The sequence below is a fragment of the Hyalella azteca genome, unplaced genomic scaffold, assembly GCF_000764305.2.
Source record: "Hyalella azteca isolate HAZT.00-mixed unplaced genomic scaffold, Hazt_2.0.2 contig9787, whole genome shotgun sequence".
NCBI classification, from domain to species: domain Eukaryota; kingdom Metazoa; phylum Arthropoda; class Malacostraca; order Amphipoda; family Hyalellidae; genus Hyalella; species Hyalella azteca.
In genome coordinates this window covers 10,576-27,300 of record NW_025939847.1, presented here as the reverse complement: position 1 = coordinate 27,300, position 16,725 = coordinate 10,576, and the positions used below count along the sequence as shown (strand labels likewise).

General features: G+C 36.1%; 1 protein-coding gene across 1 annotated transcript; it reads right to left on the bottom strand.

Moving 5' to 3' along the window:
* Positions 1–1,128: 1,128 nt before the first annotated feature.
* On the bottom strand, positions 1,129–14,697 carry LOC108665379 (lymphocyte-specific helicase). The gene is made up of 14 exons (XM_047882153.1): positions 14,620–14,697; positions 14,067–14,249; positions 12,986–13,132; positions 12,106–12,206; positions 10,437–10,542; positions 9,674–9,796; positions 8,729–8,750; positions 8,002–8,066; positions 6,819–6,991; positions 5,729–5,855; positions 4,313–4,492; positions 3,461–3,554; positions 2,461–2,607; positions 1,129–1,403 (listed from the first exon to the last, which is right to left on the bottom strand). The coding sequence occupies exons 1-14, from the start codon at positions 14,695–14,697 to the stop codon at positions 1,222–1,224; spliced, it is 1,728 nt and encodes a 575-aa protein (XP_047738109.1). The 3' UTR covers positions 1,129–1,221.
* Positions 14,698–16,725: the final 2,028 nt, after the last annotated feature.

Sequence of the window (16,725 nt, the reverse complement as noted above, 5' to 3'; positions counted from 1 at the left end):
TGGCTAAGACAGAACCCCGAAAAACGGGAGGGATGGCCGAGGCAGGACCATGAAAAACGGGAGGGGTGGCTAAGACAGGACATTAAAAAACGTTATGGCTAAGACAACACCCCGAAAAACAGGATGACTAAGGCAACACCCTGCAAAACGGAATGAATGGCCAAGACAGGACATTAAAAAACGTTTTGGCTAAGACAAGACCATGAAAACATCGCGTTTTTTCTCTCGGTCTGCACGGGACTGAGCTCGAGATGGTTGCAGCGGGCGCTTCTTGTTAGGCTTGCTCTTGTTTTTCTTGTTGTTGTTGTTGTCTTCGGTGTCGCTCACTGGGTGAATCATATCACTGCGGTCTAGGATACGGTCTAGCTCCTTTTTGCTGAACACTGCAATGTAAATAATAATTTAAATAAATAACTGCCATTCATTAATTATCTTGAACACACTTACTCTTAGCTCAAGCTCTTACACTGCCACATAATTAATAATTTAAATAAATGCCGTTAATTAATTATCTTAAACACACTTACTCTTAGCTCAAGCTCTTACACTGCCATGTAATTAATAATTTAAATAAAGGCCGTTAATTAATTATCTTGAACACACTTATTCTTAGCTCAAGCTCTTACACTGTCATGAAATTAATAATTTAAATAAATAACTGCCATTAATGAATTATCTTTAACACGGAGTGCTGTACTTAGCTCAAACACAAAAGATACATTACAGATACTAAATACAACTATCCCGGTCATTTTTTCAGCTGAATAAAAAACGACAGACAAATCAAATGAATCTGTTCAACGTAATTGAAAGTACCTCCTAAAGGAAAAACAGAATAGATGCAGTAAAATATATCACATACAAAGATTTGAAAGGAAGGAACATTAACATTTTCCCCTATTCTCATTTGACTTCTTGTATTTTCATTAACATCAAAATAGCTGTAAATCAGTGTATATTATTATTATTATACTGTTTACAAGAGTCAGAGTCTATGGATACTACCTCATTAACATTAGAATGTATAGGTAGACTCTCAACATTAAAATATATACAGACTCATTAAGGTCATGAAGTTGTTCACCTTGGTTGGTGGCCTTGTCCAGAATGTATAGGTCANCAGTCAATACCTGTCCTTGACTTGCTCTTACACCAAGCAGTCAATACCTGTCCTTGACTTGCTCTTACACCAAGCAGTCAATACCTGTCCTTGACTTGCTCTTACACCATGCAGCCAATACCTGTCCTTGACTTGCTCTTACACCAAGCAGCCAATACCTGTCCTTGACTTGCTCTTACACCAAGCAGCCAATACCTGTCCTTGACTTGTTTGAAGCGCCCAGCTTTCATGATGAGTTTCTCAAGGCATCGCTTGCTGTTGGCTCGCTCCACAATTTTCTCGTCTGAAACACGAGGCGAGAATAATAACAATAATACAAAGCAAAATAGGCAAATACAATGATAATACAAAAATTTAAACACACAGTGGTGAGACGATCAAGAATGAGAACAAGACAGACGAAATGATAGAAAAATACAAGAATAATTGCACATACATCACTGAAAAAAATGTTCAAAAAACGTCAAAGCATACGTCAAAGATTCAATATAATTATAATAGTGCAAATACAAAATAAGTACCTAATCATCGAGAGAAAAAAATATAAATTACTAAACTAAAATATAATAACAATACAAAAACGTATATGCATTTCTAGACAGAAGCGCAAGCAAATATCTAGGGCCATATGGAAATAATATGAATCATCATCTCTTATCAGCAAAAGACCAGAGATTGTGTTCACTACTCCCTTCCTCTGTCTTTAACACATTAGAGAAAATAATTTCATTCTTAATCGTCAGCATTACAATTTGCAAACTAATGACCAACTAATTAAAACTAGTAGTAGTCACTAAGTCACTAATCAGAGCACCAAAATAAGTTTGGTGACAGAAATTATGATGATTCACCAACAGGTATCCAAGAACGGACACTAGCAGCAGTCATGGTAATTCACTATTAGACCACTAACCGACACTAGCAGCAGTCACTAGCCGCAGCACCAGCACCGGTTTGGTCTGGCCTATCCTGTGGCAGCTCACTAACCGATACTAGCAGCAGTCACTAGCCGCAGCACCAGCACCGGTTTGGTCTGGCCTATACTGTGGCAGCGGTCATGGTAATTCACTAACTAGTGACACTAACCGATACTAGCAGCAGTCACTAGTCGCAGCACCAGCACCGGTTTGGTCTGGCCTATCCTGTGGCAGCGGTTCAATGATTCACTAACCGATACTAGCAGCAGTCACTAGCCACAGCACCAGCACAGGTTTGGTCTGGCCTATCCTGTGGCAGCGGTTCAATGATTCACTAACCGATACTAGCAGCAGTCACTAGCCACAGCACCAGCACGGTTTGGTCTGGCCTATCCTGTGGCAGCGGTTCAATGATTCACTAACCGATACTAGCAGCAGTCACTAGCCGCAGCACCAGCACAGGTTTGGTCTGGCCTATCCTGTGGCAGCGGTCCTGCGCCTGCAGGTCCTGCTGAGGGTTCCAGTCGCTGTCGTAGATGATGACCGTGTCGGCCGCCGTCAGGTTGATGCCTGCGGGAGGCGCAGTGAATCTAGCGTGAGCAGTGAAGTCGTATAGCATGAGCAGTGAAGTCATATAGGCTGTTATTGTGCATTATTCTGTCATATAGCACGAGCAGTGATGTCGTATAGCATGAGAAATGAAGTCGTATAGCGTGAGAAGTGAAGTCATATAGTATGAGCAGTAAAGTCATATAGCATGAGAAATGAAGTCGTATAGCATGAGAAATGAAGTCATATAGCATGAGCAGTGAAGTCATATAGGCTGTTATTGTGCATTATTCTGTCATATAGCATGAGCAGTGATGTCGTATAGCATGAGCAGTGATGTCGTATAGCATGAGAAATGAAGTCGTATAGCGTGAGAAGTGAAGTCGTATAGTATGAGCAGTGAAGTCATATAGTATGAGCAGTAAAGTCATATAGCATGAGAAATGAAGTCGTACAGCATGAGAAATGAAGTCATATAGCATGAGAAGTGAAGTCCTATAAGCAGTTATTGTCATATAACATGCGCAGCGAAGTCATATAGCATGAGCAGAGAAGTCACATGAGCAGTGAAGTCACATGAGCAGTGAAGTCGAATAAGCAGTGAAGTCGTATAAGCAGTTATTATGTCATATTACATGTGCAGTGAAGTCATATAAGCAGCTATTCTCTCGTATATCATGAGCAGTGAAGTTATATATCATGAGCAGCGACGTCATACAAGCAATTAATCTCTCATATAGCATGAGCAGTAGTATTAACCGAGCTGCGATATGGCATAGGCAGTAAAATACAACACTAAAATTATTTTAACAGCAGAGGAGTATAATTACTCAGATTTCCAGCATTTGTACAGTACGAATACACAAGAACGTACCCAAGCTCCCGGCCCTGGTACTGAGTAGGAAGAGAAAAACGTCCGAGTCTTTGTTGAAGGAATCAATGTCTGCCTGACGGTCTTCTAGAGACACCTGGAAAGTAATTATTTCCAATATTACAATAGTGCACCAGTTGATGATAATTTTCATTACATATTACGCCATATTGTATTAAGTGCAACTTTATGAAATTTTCACTTATACATAGGTATTGTATACACTTCATACATATTGTGTAAAGCCTAAGGGCTATTTTATGAAATTCGTGTTTGTGAATTTCTACCTGGATCAATTATGTCCTTTTAGTCCAACTTTTATCAAATTTTCTCCCATTCTTTGAAATGCCAGAGACAAGAAAAAAAATATCCTAACGGTCCACGAAAGAATATACAATAAAGTTGATCAGGCAAGTTAAATAAAGCAGTTATAGTAGGATTAAACTAGCAGGCACGTGAAGTTGAACAAATTCTGATTGAACATTACTAATTTATTCATGTAATGTAACGTCATGTGCCTGCAGGGAATAATTAACAATAGTATAACTGCGTCAAACATATTGGTAATGATATTATAAAGTAAACCTAGATATTCAGTAGCAATAACCCATACATCCGTCCAGTCTGAGGTTGTTGTACTGGGGGTGCAAGGTAGAATACTAGATACTAGAATATTAATAGAGTCTAGAGTAATACTAGATACTAGAGTAATACAAGGTATTCAGTAACAGTAAACCACAGATCCGTTGAGTCTGAGGTAGTTGTACTGGGGACGCATGTAAGGCACTTGATACTAGAATAAAACTAGATACTAGACACTAGAGTAATACTAGATATTGAGTAGCAGTAACCCACAGATCCATCGAGCCTGAGGTAGCTGTACTGAGGACGTAGAGTGAGGTAGTCGTGCAGGATGTCGAGCAGTTTAGTCATCTGAGAGAAGAGTAGCACCTTGTGACCGCGACTGTACAGCTCCTGCAGCAGCTGGTCCAACACCTGTAGCTTGCCGCACGAGGATACCAGCTCTTCGTCCACCTGCAATGTGACATAATCATTAATTAAATGCAATACGGTAATATACCATAAACTGACAAGTTCTTTCATGCACTTGTAAAGTTACTTGCTCATTAATTAAATGAAATACAATGCCATAAAGTGACACAAGTTCTTCGTCCACCTGCAAAGTGACTTCCTCATTAATTAAATGCAATAAAATAATACCAGCTCTTTGTATAATCTGCAAAGTGAGTTACTAATTACTAATTAATTAAATGAAATAAAATGCCTCAAAGTGACACAAGCTCTAAGTCCACCTGCAATGTGACTTGCTAGTTAATTAAATGAAATAAAATAACATAATACCAGTACTTTGTCAAACTGCAACATCACTTGCTAGTTAATTAAATGCGATAAAATGCCTTAAACTGCAACAAATTCTTTGTCCACCTGCGAAGTGACTTGCTCATTAATTAAATGAAATCAAATACCATGAATTGATACATGTTCTTTTTCTACCTGTTTGGTGTGTTTATTATTTTAATTAAATTAACTACCATAAAGTGACGCGAGCTGTTAATCATCCTGTGTCACTTCAAGCATTCAATTAGTTATATGTAATCAAGGACTAAAATGTAATCGCAAATTATTCTAAATGAAAGTAAGTTATTATTCAAAATGAATGATTAATATATTCTAAATGAAAGTAATAGTTATAGGTATTAGTCTAAACTAACATCAGCCAAGCTTATATCGTACCTACTGTCAATTAACGGCATACGAGATCATCTGACGTAACGATCATTTGACAAGATAAATGCTTAGTTTTGTACTAAAATGTATGAAAATTAGTTTCAAACTATTAACTATTTCAAAGGGATTTCATTTTTAATTTGAATACTAATTAATGATAATATACTATAGTAATTTAGTATAGTACTACCATAGTTTAGTATAATATACTATAGTAACTTTATATATACTATAAAAGACTATATAATAAATTAATAAAAGGTGTTTACCCTATACTGTCCGTCGGGGGTGAGGGGTAGGAGATGAGGTAGGGGTAGTTCACAACCATTTAATTTTTATTTTGAATAATATAAATAATAAAAAGACTATGTAATAAACTAATAATAGGTGTTCACCCTATACTGTCCGTCGGGGGTGAGGGGGTAGGAGATGAGGGAGGGCTGGTTCACAACCATTTAATTTTTAATTTGAATAATGTATGTAATAAAAAGATTATATAATAAAGTAATAATAGGTGTTTACCTTATACTGTCCGTCGGGGGTGAGGGGGTAGGAGATGAGGTAGGGGTGGTTCACCACTCTCCTGCACTGCATCATGCGGTTCTGCAGTCGAACCCGCAACTTGCTTTTGGTTTCTTTTTCTGGGAGTCTGGAAAATGTACAATAAATAATTCATTAATGTTTCATGAAGAGCGAAGCACACATTTTGAATGAAAAACAGATTTTAAATGAAAGGTAGATACAATACAATATATGTTTCATCAATGTGTAATATGAAGAGTGAGGCAGATATTTTAAATTAAAGGCAGACATTTTAAATGAAAGGCAGGCATTTTAAAATATAACAAGAATTTGAGGGAAGAGGAGAAAATCAAATAAGTATTACTTTATAAATTCCGGAAGGCTGGAGTATACTTTTTTTCAATAGAGAGGTTTGATATGGAATCAATAGTTGGGAAGATTGAGTTAAATTTAATGCAAAAAAAAAAAAAATTTATAAGCCTGAGCTTTGTGGTAGTAACAAGTTTTAAATCCCTGAGTTTATAAATGGTAGTAGCAAGCTCTAAATCCTTGAAAAAAAAATCCTCAATATGCTATCCCTTACTGCTGATGTCTAAATTTACTGCATAATGGCTAAATTTATCATTAAATGGCGGAATTTACCCATTGGATGTGGGCTGGAACATCACAATGAAAAGTTTAAACCCAAAAAAATAAAATTTATGGCTTGATGCCTATAATTTACCCATTCGATGCGGACTGTAACATCACAACGAAAAGTTTCAATCCCCCAAAACTAAAATTTACCCATTGGATGTGGGTTGAAACCTCATCATCATGAAAAGTTTCTTTAAAAAATAAACATTTTATTTTTTTATAAAAAATTAAAAATTATAAATAAAAATAAAATTTATGTCTTAATGCCTAAATATTACCCATCAGAGGTAGGCTGGAAGAGCTGTAGGGCGGTCAAGAACCTGTCCAGACCAGCAAAACTAAAATTCACCACCATTTTTTTTACCCATCGCGATCGGATTTGAGTTGAAACATCACAATGAAAAGTTTTAAACCCCCAAAAATAAAATTTATGTCTTGATGCCCTAAATATTACCCATCAGATGCAGGCTGGAAGAGCTGTAGGGCGGCTAAGAACCTGTCCAGGCCTACGGGACTGTCGAGGTGCATGCCGTCCAGCAGCGCCTTGACGCGTCCTGCACCTTGAGTCGCGCAGCGCCGTATGGGCCGTCCTTTGCTGTCGTACGTTACTTCTTCAACCATACCTTCCTGTAACGGGTTACAACCACGTATTATGATGTAATACGACGTATCATAATATAATATGACGTATCATTACGTATTATAACATATTACCACGACGAATCATCACAACATTAACATGCCACATGCTGTCGTACGTTACTTCTTCAACCATACCTTCCTGTAACGGGTTACAACCACGTATTATAATGTATTAAAACAACGTATCATATTGTCAGGTCGACACTGCATTATACCATAATGCAATAAAAGCCATAGTTTGTAACCATAGCATACAAATATGTACCAAAATGCATTAAAAACGATGTATTGTAATGTATTACAAAGGCGTATCTCATAATGTATTACAACGACATATATCGATGTATTACAACGACGTATCATGATGTATTACAAGTTTACATCGACGTTTCAATGTTTTACAACGACGTATCAATGTTTTACAACAACGTATCATCACAACATAGAGCAGCAACTTTTGAACCACCACATGCTGTTGTACTTCCGTTCCTCCTTCTTCCCCTCCTGAAACGTATCATCACAATTGCATCCTATGTCGTTCTCTTGAAAGGTCTCATCACAACGTATCATTACAATTCTATCTAATAATACTGCACAAGGTCTGGTAATAACTACAACTAGTTAAAGATACAGTGATGAATGAAGAATCTTTCTCGCATGAGGTTTCTTCAACATCCTAAAACAGACAAATTCTCATACTTTCAAATCAGAAGCCTTACAATATTGTTGAGTAACTCCAGCATAACTAGCATTAATAGACAAGATAGTTTTAGAAATTTCAACGGTATAGAAGTGATTTAACCAAAAAACGGTCTAGAACTCTGCTTGTTCATGACTTTCCTCTACCACAAAATAAGAAGTTTTTGATTAAAAAGTAGCTGATAACTTGAAAGCAGAAAAGTTTTTGTCCAGCATAACTTTCATCCAAAATAACTAACCTGTTCCTTGAAGAAAGAAGTCTTAGTCCAGCGTAACTTTCATCCAAAATAACTCACATGTTCCTTGAAGACCGCCAAGTCTTTTTCCAGCATAACTTTTAGATAAAATAACTCACCCATTCCTTGAAGACAGAGAAGTCTTTGTCCAGCGTAACATTTAGCCGAAATAACTTACTTGTTCCTTGAAGACTGAAGTCTTTGTCCAGCATAACTTTTATCCAAAATAACTTCGCCGAGTAGGACGTCCTTTTCCGTCGTACGTTACTTCCTCAACCGTGCCTTCCTGTAACGGGTTACAACGTATTATAATGTATTAGGACGACGTATCATAATGTTTAAGGACGACACTGCATTACCATACCATAATGTCTTAAAATTCATTATACCATAATGCACTAAAAACCATAATTTGTTGCCATACCAAAAAAATATGTACCAAAATGCATTAAAAACGATGTATCATAATGTATTACAACGACATATATCGATGTATTGCAACGACGTATCAATGTTTTACATTTATAAGAAGTTTTTGATTAAAAAGTAGCTGATAACTTGAAAGCAGATAAGTCTTTGTCCAGCGTAACTTTCATCCGAAATAACTCACCTGTTCCTTGAAGACAGAGAAGTCTTAGTCCCGCGTAGCTTTCAGCCAAAATAAGCCATTTATTCCTTGAAGACAGAAAAGTCTTTGTCCAGCATAACTTTTATCCAAAATAACTCGCCTGTAGTTATGTAGTGTAGTTAATTAGTGTATTTGTAGTGTAGTTAAGACAGCTANGACGAAGCAGGAATGGCGACAAAATCTGGAAATCAATTCAAATATCAGTGAATGGTGCTGTGGAAATCAATTCAAATATCAGTAAATGGTGACAAAATCTGGAAATTAATTCAAATATCAGTGAATGGTGCTGTGGAAATTAATTCAAATATCAGTGAATGGTACTGGCAAGAGATAGAAAATATAATAAATAAATTGGAAATGTAATGCAGGAACAAATCAAGAGCATAGTTAAGCCATACAATAAAAAAATATAACTCAGTACTCACTGCAGTGAGTGACAGAAAGCGCATTTTCTCGTCGACGAAAACGTGAAGTCACGGACGGACGGACAGACAGACAGACGGACGGACATGCCGAGCACAATAGTTCATTTTTTCCATAAATGGGAAAATGCGCTAAAAAGCTGCTAGTAAGCGAGGTAATGTTTGTGAAAAGATAATATGAAACTATGGCAAAAAAATTAAATTTTACCAAAACATAAGTTTAATGATACTTTTGACATGGTTAGAATCAATAATGGTACACTGAAAAGTATAGTTAAGATAATGAAGTAAAAAAATTGACCAATTCAAGGTGACCATAACTGTTAATTTGAAATGAAACGAGCAGTAGCCCATATCTTAAAAGCTGTACTGCAGATAATGAAATAATATCACCTGATGAAAGCTGAAGATTCTATTATATATATTTGTGAGAGTTTGTTTGTTTGCAAGTCATCTGAAGGAAAACTGTAAATTTTAATATAGGTATTTTTGAGAGTTAATGTATGTTTGTTTGTAAGTCATCTGAAGGAAAACTGTAAATTTTAATATAGGTATTTGTGAGAGTTAATGTATGTTGTTTGTAGGTTGTAAGCATATCGCTGCAATATATAGGGGCTGTAGTATAGGTATATAATTTATATATAGGGGCTGTTGTATACATAATACATATATATAGGGGCACCTGATGCAGAGTGCTGATGATTCTTGATTCTTCTTCTTGTTTAACGATGCGGAGTTCAGCGTCATCATTCGCCATGTTGGTCACGTCAAACCACGACTCAAACACGTCCAGTGAGTCAAACACCTGTAAAGAAGTGAGTCAAACACATCCAGTGAGTTAAACACCTGTAAAGAAGTGAGTCAAACACCTGTGCACAGAAGTGAGTCAAACACCTGTAAAGAAGTGAGTCAAACACCTGCACCTGTAAAGAAGTGAGTCAAACACCTGTAAAGAAGTGAGTCAAACACCTGTAAAGAAGTGAGTCAAACACCTGTAAAGAAGTGAGTCAAACACTGTACAGAAGTGAGTCAAAAACCCGCACAGAAGTGGGTCAAACACTTGCACAGAAGTGAGTCAAACACCTGTAAAGAAGCGAGTCAAACACTGCACAGAAGTGAGTCAAACACCTGCACAAAAGTGAGTCAAACACCTGTAAAGAAGTGAGTCAAACATGTGCACAGAAGTGAGTCAAACGTGTGCACAGAAGTGAGTCAAACATGTGCACAGAAGTGNACCATAGGTAACAGGAGTTACCATAGGTAACAGGAGTTACCATAGGTATCAGGAGTTACCATAGGTATCAGTAGTTACCATAGGTATCAGGAGTTACCATAGGTAACAGGCGTTACCATAGGTATCAGGAGTTACCACAGGTAACAGGAGTTACCATAGGTAACATGAGTTACCCTAGCTAACAGAAGTTACCACAGGTAACAGGAGTTACCATGGGCAGGAGGAAGTTAAGCAAGGACCACAGCTCAGCCAGGGAGTTCTGCAGCGGCGTGCCGGTGAGCAGCAGACGACTGGGGCACTTGTAGTTCTTCAAACATCTGCGCAAATTATATATGTTACAGTTTTATCAGACATTAATACTTTATAAATATTCATGAATACTTTATATAAGGCTTGGAACCACAGATATATATGTTACACAGATAATATATGTTACTGTTTTATCAGACATCAATACTTTATAACTATCAATGAATACTTTATAAAGACAGATATTAATACTTTATATAAGACTTGGAACCTTCATCTGTGCAGATAATATATGTTACTGTTTTATCAGACATTAATACTTTATAAATGTTCATGAATACTTTATAAAGACAGATATTAATACTTTATATAAGACTTGGAACTTACATCTGTGCAGATAATATATGTTGTCGTTTTATCAGACATGTATACTTTATAACTATTCATGAATACTTTATATAAGGCTTGGAACCACAGATATATATGTTACACAGATAATATATCTTACTGTTTTATCAGACATCAATACTTTAAAGAAGTTAGACATGATTACTTTATATAGGACAGCCATGAATACTTTATACAAGACAGATATGAATACTTTATATAAGGCTTGGAACTTACACCTGCATTAATAATATATGTTAACATTTTAATAGACATCAATATTTTATAAGTATTCATGAAAACTTTATACAAGACTTGGAACCTACACCTGCACAAATAATATATAATACTGTTTTACCAGAAATGAATACTTTACAGTGAATCACACTTGTAAATTATAATTGGTATTACCATAAAACTAAAACTATCTAAAGTGAAACAATTTAATAACTGGCAATTAATTTTGCATGAAATGAACACCGTTTTTAATTAATCATTCAATATATTTACTCAGTAATGCAACATTATTACATTACTTCACATTTTTTGCATGCAAAGGACAAACTCATAATTTTTTTTTCAAAAATGGGGGCAAATTTTCGAAGTTTGACCTGCATGGTGATAAATTTTTGACTATATTCTCCTGGTTAAACCTAATCAAAGTAAAAATTGAAGAGGAAATTGTTGAAATAATATCAAGAGAATCATATGCTAGATAAATAAATTATATGAAGGGGGAAAAAATTACATCATTCTGGCTGAACCTATCCTTCAAATAGTGAAAGGACTGTCAGTCTTGAAAGGTAAACTCACTTGGCAAGAAATGATAAATTAATTTATTTATAAGTAAATGACATAATTGAGATGAATAAATTATATGAAGAGGGTAAAAATCAAATTCTGGTTGAACCTATCCCGAGCAAATAGTGAAAGGTATTACAATCCGCATTGAAAGATAAACTCCTTGGCAAAAAATGATAAATTGATTTATAAGTAAATGAAATGAAGGGGATAAAATCAAATTCTGGTTGAAGCTATCCCGGGAAATAGTGAAAGGATTACACTCAATATTGAAAGGTCAACTCACTTGGCAAGAAATGATAAATTTATTTATTTATAAGTAAATAACATAACATAATTGAGATAAATAAATTATATGAAGAGGGTAAAAATCAAATTCTGGTTGAACCTACCCCGGGCAAATAGTGAAAGGTATTACACGGAGTATTGAAAGATATACTCACTTGGCGAGACGACATTCATAATTTTTTATCCGATGTCCCTCATCCACAGCAAGATAGCGCCATTGGTAGGGGCTCAGGAGACGGTGTGACAAAATTGCAATCTGTGACACAAAATTAAATGTTTAAGTAGGGGCAAAAATCAACCGAATTAATGATAATTTTCGTTACTATGCAGTTAAAAAAAATTCCTTTGCCATGCAGTCAAAAATATGATTGCAACAGAACCAGTACCTATAAAAAATTAATTATGGCAGAATAAACATTCAACTCAATTTGAAAGTTTCAATACAGTACCATATTTATAAAAAACAAAATTATCACTACAACTTGGGTACGTATAGGTGATAATTATTTTAAATTACTCAAATAAAAAAATCAAATTCTAACATACCTCGTAGCTCGTGACAACAATAGGGCATACTATACTCTAGTTATCAAAAACTATAGTAATAGTTATCAATATTTATAAAAAACAAAATTATCACTACAACCCTATCAAAAATTTTAGTTGGTGGCGAGCCTGAATTAGGGACCGCCTAGGACTCGGACCAAACGTAAATCAGCTTCTCTATGTCCGCTTTTTGGTCTACATTCCGGCCCCCGAATCAGACAGCTACCAGAGCCTGGTGAGGGGACTGTGGGGATTCTGCCAACTCTTGCCCTACTCTCAGGAGACCTGGAGACCATAAAGTTGGCCAGAAGGTTCTGACTAGACGCTGATTGCGATCAGTTGGCCAACTGACCCAGAATAACTTTGCGCCGAGTGTAGTGACTATTCGGCTGAAGCCTAGGCGGTCCCCGAATTTTGTTAGGGAACTTGGTATATATGGTAATTATATTAAATTATTCAATAAGGAAAATAACACAAATTGTAACACACCTCGTAGCTGGTGACAACAATAGGGCAGACGTTGTGGGTAACGGAGCTGCCATCAGGTAACGTAACCGTCACGGGCGACGTCTTGTTGAACAGCTTCATCTTCTCACGACGCACGTCCTCATTGCCATGGAACAACACGTACGGCAGCTGCAATTAAAAACTACCATTAGTATTACTTTTCAACTTAATTTCATGAGATGTTCATAATAAAAAAAATTTTAAACATTCATCTTCTCATGCCGTATGCCCTCATTGCCATGGAACAACACGTATGGCAGCTGCAAGTGATATGTGTCTTTATTAATACTTTTCAACATAATTACAAAAACAAAAATTGTTTGCAATTTAAACAAATTATTTTCGAATATTCATTATCTCATGCCGTACACCCTCATTGCCATGGAACAACACATATGGCAGCTGCAAATAGTAAGTGTTTATTATTACTTTTTGATTTAAATTCAGAAGATGTTTGCAATTTAAACAAAATATTTTTAAACATCCATCTTCTCATGCCACACGCTCTCATTGTCATGGAACAACACGTACGGCAGCTGTAATTAATAACTATCTTTATTATTACTTTTTGACTCAATTTCACGAGATGTTTACAATTGAAACAAATTATTTTCAACCGTGTCGAGAGCCTAAAGTACAATAATAGACATAGCCCATTCCTACTACATATAATCAAGAATGTTGGTGCAAATAAAGATCTGTAAAAGAGATGGCTATTAACACAGGTGGGAGATGGGTAACTTTGATCTTTTTTTCATCATTTTTTTTTAAATCCTGCTTTATAAATGAGGTGTAATAAAGGATCCGAATACCTAAATTCCCACATATTGGTCTCACAAGTTGCACAGAGTGTATTATGGTTACATGTAATGTACGGTTATGGTTATGGTTTAGTAATCAGAATGCTCAAATCTCACCTGTGGAGCAAACATCTTGATCTCATTGCACCAGTTGCATAGGGTGCATTATGGTTACATGTAATGTATGGTTATGGTTATGTAATGTATGGTTATGGTTAATTATGTATGGTAATAGTTTAGTAATCAGAATGCTCTAATCTCACCTGCGGAGCAAACATCTTGATCTCGTTGCACCAGTTGCACAGCGTGCTGAGGGGGGCCACCACCAAGAAGGGACCCTTGACACCTTTCTCGACGAGATGACACAGCAGCGCTATTGTCTGCACTGTCTTACCCAACCCCATCTCGTCTGCCAGCATCCCATTCACTCCATTCTCATATAGCACCTGTAGGTGTACATGACATTGGATTATTTGTTATAAACCACATACAATATAAATTTCTCGACGAGATGGCACAGCAGCGCTATTGTCTGCACTGTCTTACCCAACCCCATCTCGTCTGCCAGCATCCCGTTCACTCCATTCTCATATAGCACCTGTAGGTGTACATGTTTTTGTATCATTTGATATATCAATATAACATACAAATGCCTTTGTATCATTTGGTATTAAACCAACATAACAGAAAACATGGCATGGTATCATTTGTTATCAACCATATATAATATAAAACATACCTTTGTATCATTTGCTATCAAAGCAATATGACACCTAATATGCCTTTGTATCATTGGTTATCAAACATATAGCATACCTTGGGATTATTTGGGGTTGGATCAATATAACATACCACAAGCCTTTGCATCATTTGGTTGAAACCAACATGAAACATTCCTTTGGATCATTTGTTTTCATATCAATATAACATAAAACCTGTCTTTGGATCATTTGTTATCAAATCAATATAACATAAAAATGTCTTTGTATCATTTGTTATCAAATCATCTTCTCCTATAGGTTTTCAATAGAATATTGAATTGTTCACATGACAAATTTCAAACAATCTGCTCCTTCATGCAAGCTTTAATTATGAAAAAAATGTATTTTAGAAAAAAATCATTACATATGAAAAGCAGCAGAGGAAGAATGATTTTTCATGAGATAAAGCTATCATTGTGATTATTTGATTTATTATGATTAATTAAGTTAGAGTAAGAGAATATGAGTTAGAGAATATAAGTGGAGTATATAATACTGATGATTAAAACATTATTAGAGTCTGACTAATTTATTGATGTGAATTTTAGAAAATTCTCAGAAATTAATATTACCCTTAACCATAACCTGTGTTATCTTTAACCATAATTAATGTTACCCTAAACCATTATCCAGGCTCCACTGAACCAAAATCCAGCTTACCCTAAAAAACAATCCATCTTACCCTCAACCAAAATCCATCTTTCCCTAAAAATTCTCCATCAATCCACCTTACCCTAGAAATAATCCATCAATCCACCTTACCCTTAAAAATAATCCATCAATCCGTCTTACCCTAGAAATAATCAATCAAACCACCTTACCCTTAAAAATAATCCATCAATCCACCTTACCCTAGAAAATACTCCANGACCTTACCCTTAAAAACAATCCATCAATCCATCTTACCCTCGACCAAAATCAACCTTACCCTTAAAAACAATCCATCAATCCATCTTACCCTCAACAAAAATCCACCTTACCCTAAAAAACAATCCATCAATCCATCTAACCCTCAACCAAAATCCACCTTACCCTAAAAAATAATCCATCAATCTGCCTTACCCTCAACAAAAATCCACCTTACCCTGAAAAATAATCCATCAATTCTTCTTACCTTCACCCAGTTGAAGCCTTCAAGCTGATATAGATGCATCTCTGCGCCAGAGAGCAGCGGTGGCTGTGGTACGTACGGCTGGCCCAGAAGAGCCTCTCTCTGTAAGTCAACATGAGCAACAGTCAACACGAGCAACAGTCAACACGAGCAACAGTCAACACGAGCAACAGTCAACATTAGCAGCAGTCAACATGAGCAACAGTCAACATGAGCAACAGTCAACACGAGCAACATTCACACAATATTTTGGCTTCAGTACAAGTTTCATGTATGAAAAGTGACAATATTAAGTTAACCTCCTGACATGTGACAGGTAAACAAATTTGGGTTTGATTCTTCTGTGGAACATATACCTTTAGAAATATAAAATTAAAAATAAGTAATATTATTTGACCTGCTGCAATTCTTTGAAATGGTTTGTAGTTTCTTGGTGTTTTCAGCATGGCTATTGTTTAACTGGACAGGATACCTGTTTACCTCAATAATAACCTGTTCACCTTGGCAATTACCTGTTTACTGTAGAACTGAGACTTGCTTAGAAGAGACCAGAGTCGCTCGAGACGCACTTCACGGAGCTTCTTCTTACCCAGTTCCTCTATCTGCTTCTGCAAGATTCTCTCTCGTTTCTGCTTCTTCTTTTCTTCTAAATTATTCAGTTGTTGTGCTTCTATTTCCTCAGCTTCCATGAGTTTTGGGTCCACTTCTAGTAGAGGACTCGTGACGTCACAAGACATGACGTCATTTGACAGAAAATCATGGCCATGATTATTCAAGTTATTATTGCCAAAATTAGACGAGGCTTCAACAAGTTCATTCTTAGATTGTGAACCTTCAGAATTACTGTTATTAGTGTCAACCATTATTGCACACTACTGCAGGTATCTGCACCTGGTGATACTATATTAGATAACAGGAGAAAAAACAGGAGAAATAGATTCAATACAATAAAAACTTGTGCAAATGTGCATATTTTTATGTCATTGTATTTTCTCAAATTATCTTCATAAACCTCAAAATAAAATGAATACCGTCAAACGGGTTAAAAAG

Excerpts from the sequence above, each read along its gene's own strand:
- LOC108665379 (XM_047882153.1), bottom strand. The coding sequence starts at position 14,697 with ATGTTTCATGTTGGTTTCAACCAAATGATGCAAAGGCTTGTGGTATGT. Across the intron at positions 3,555-4,312 it reads ACCTCAGGCTCGATGGATCT|GTGTCTCTAGAAGACCGTCA; the intron begins GTGGGTTACTGC and ends ATTACTTTCCAG. Across the intron at positions 2,608-3,460 it reads TACCAGGGCCGGGAGCTTGG|GCATCAACCTGACGGCGGCC; the intron begins GTACGTTCTTGT and ends CGCCTCCCGCAG.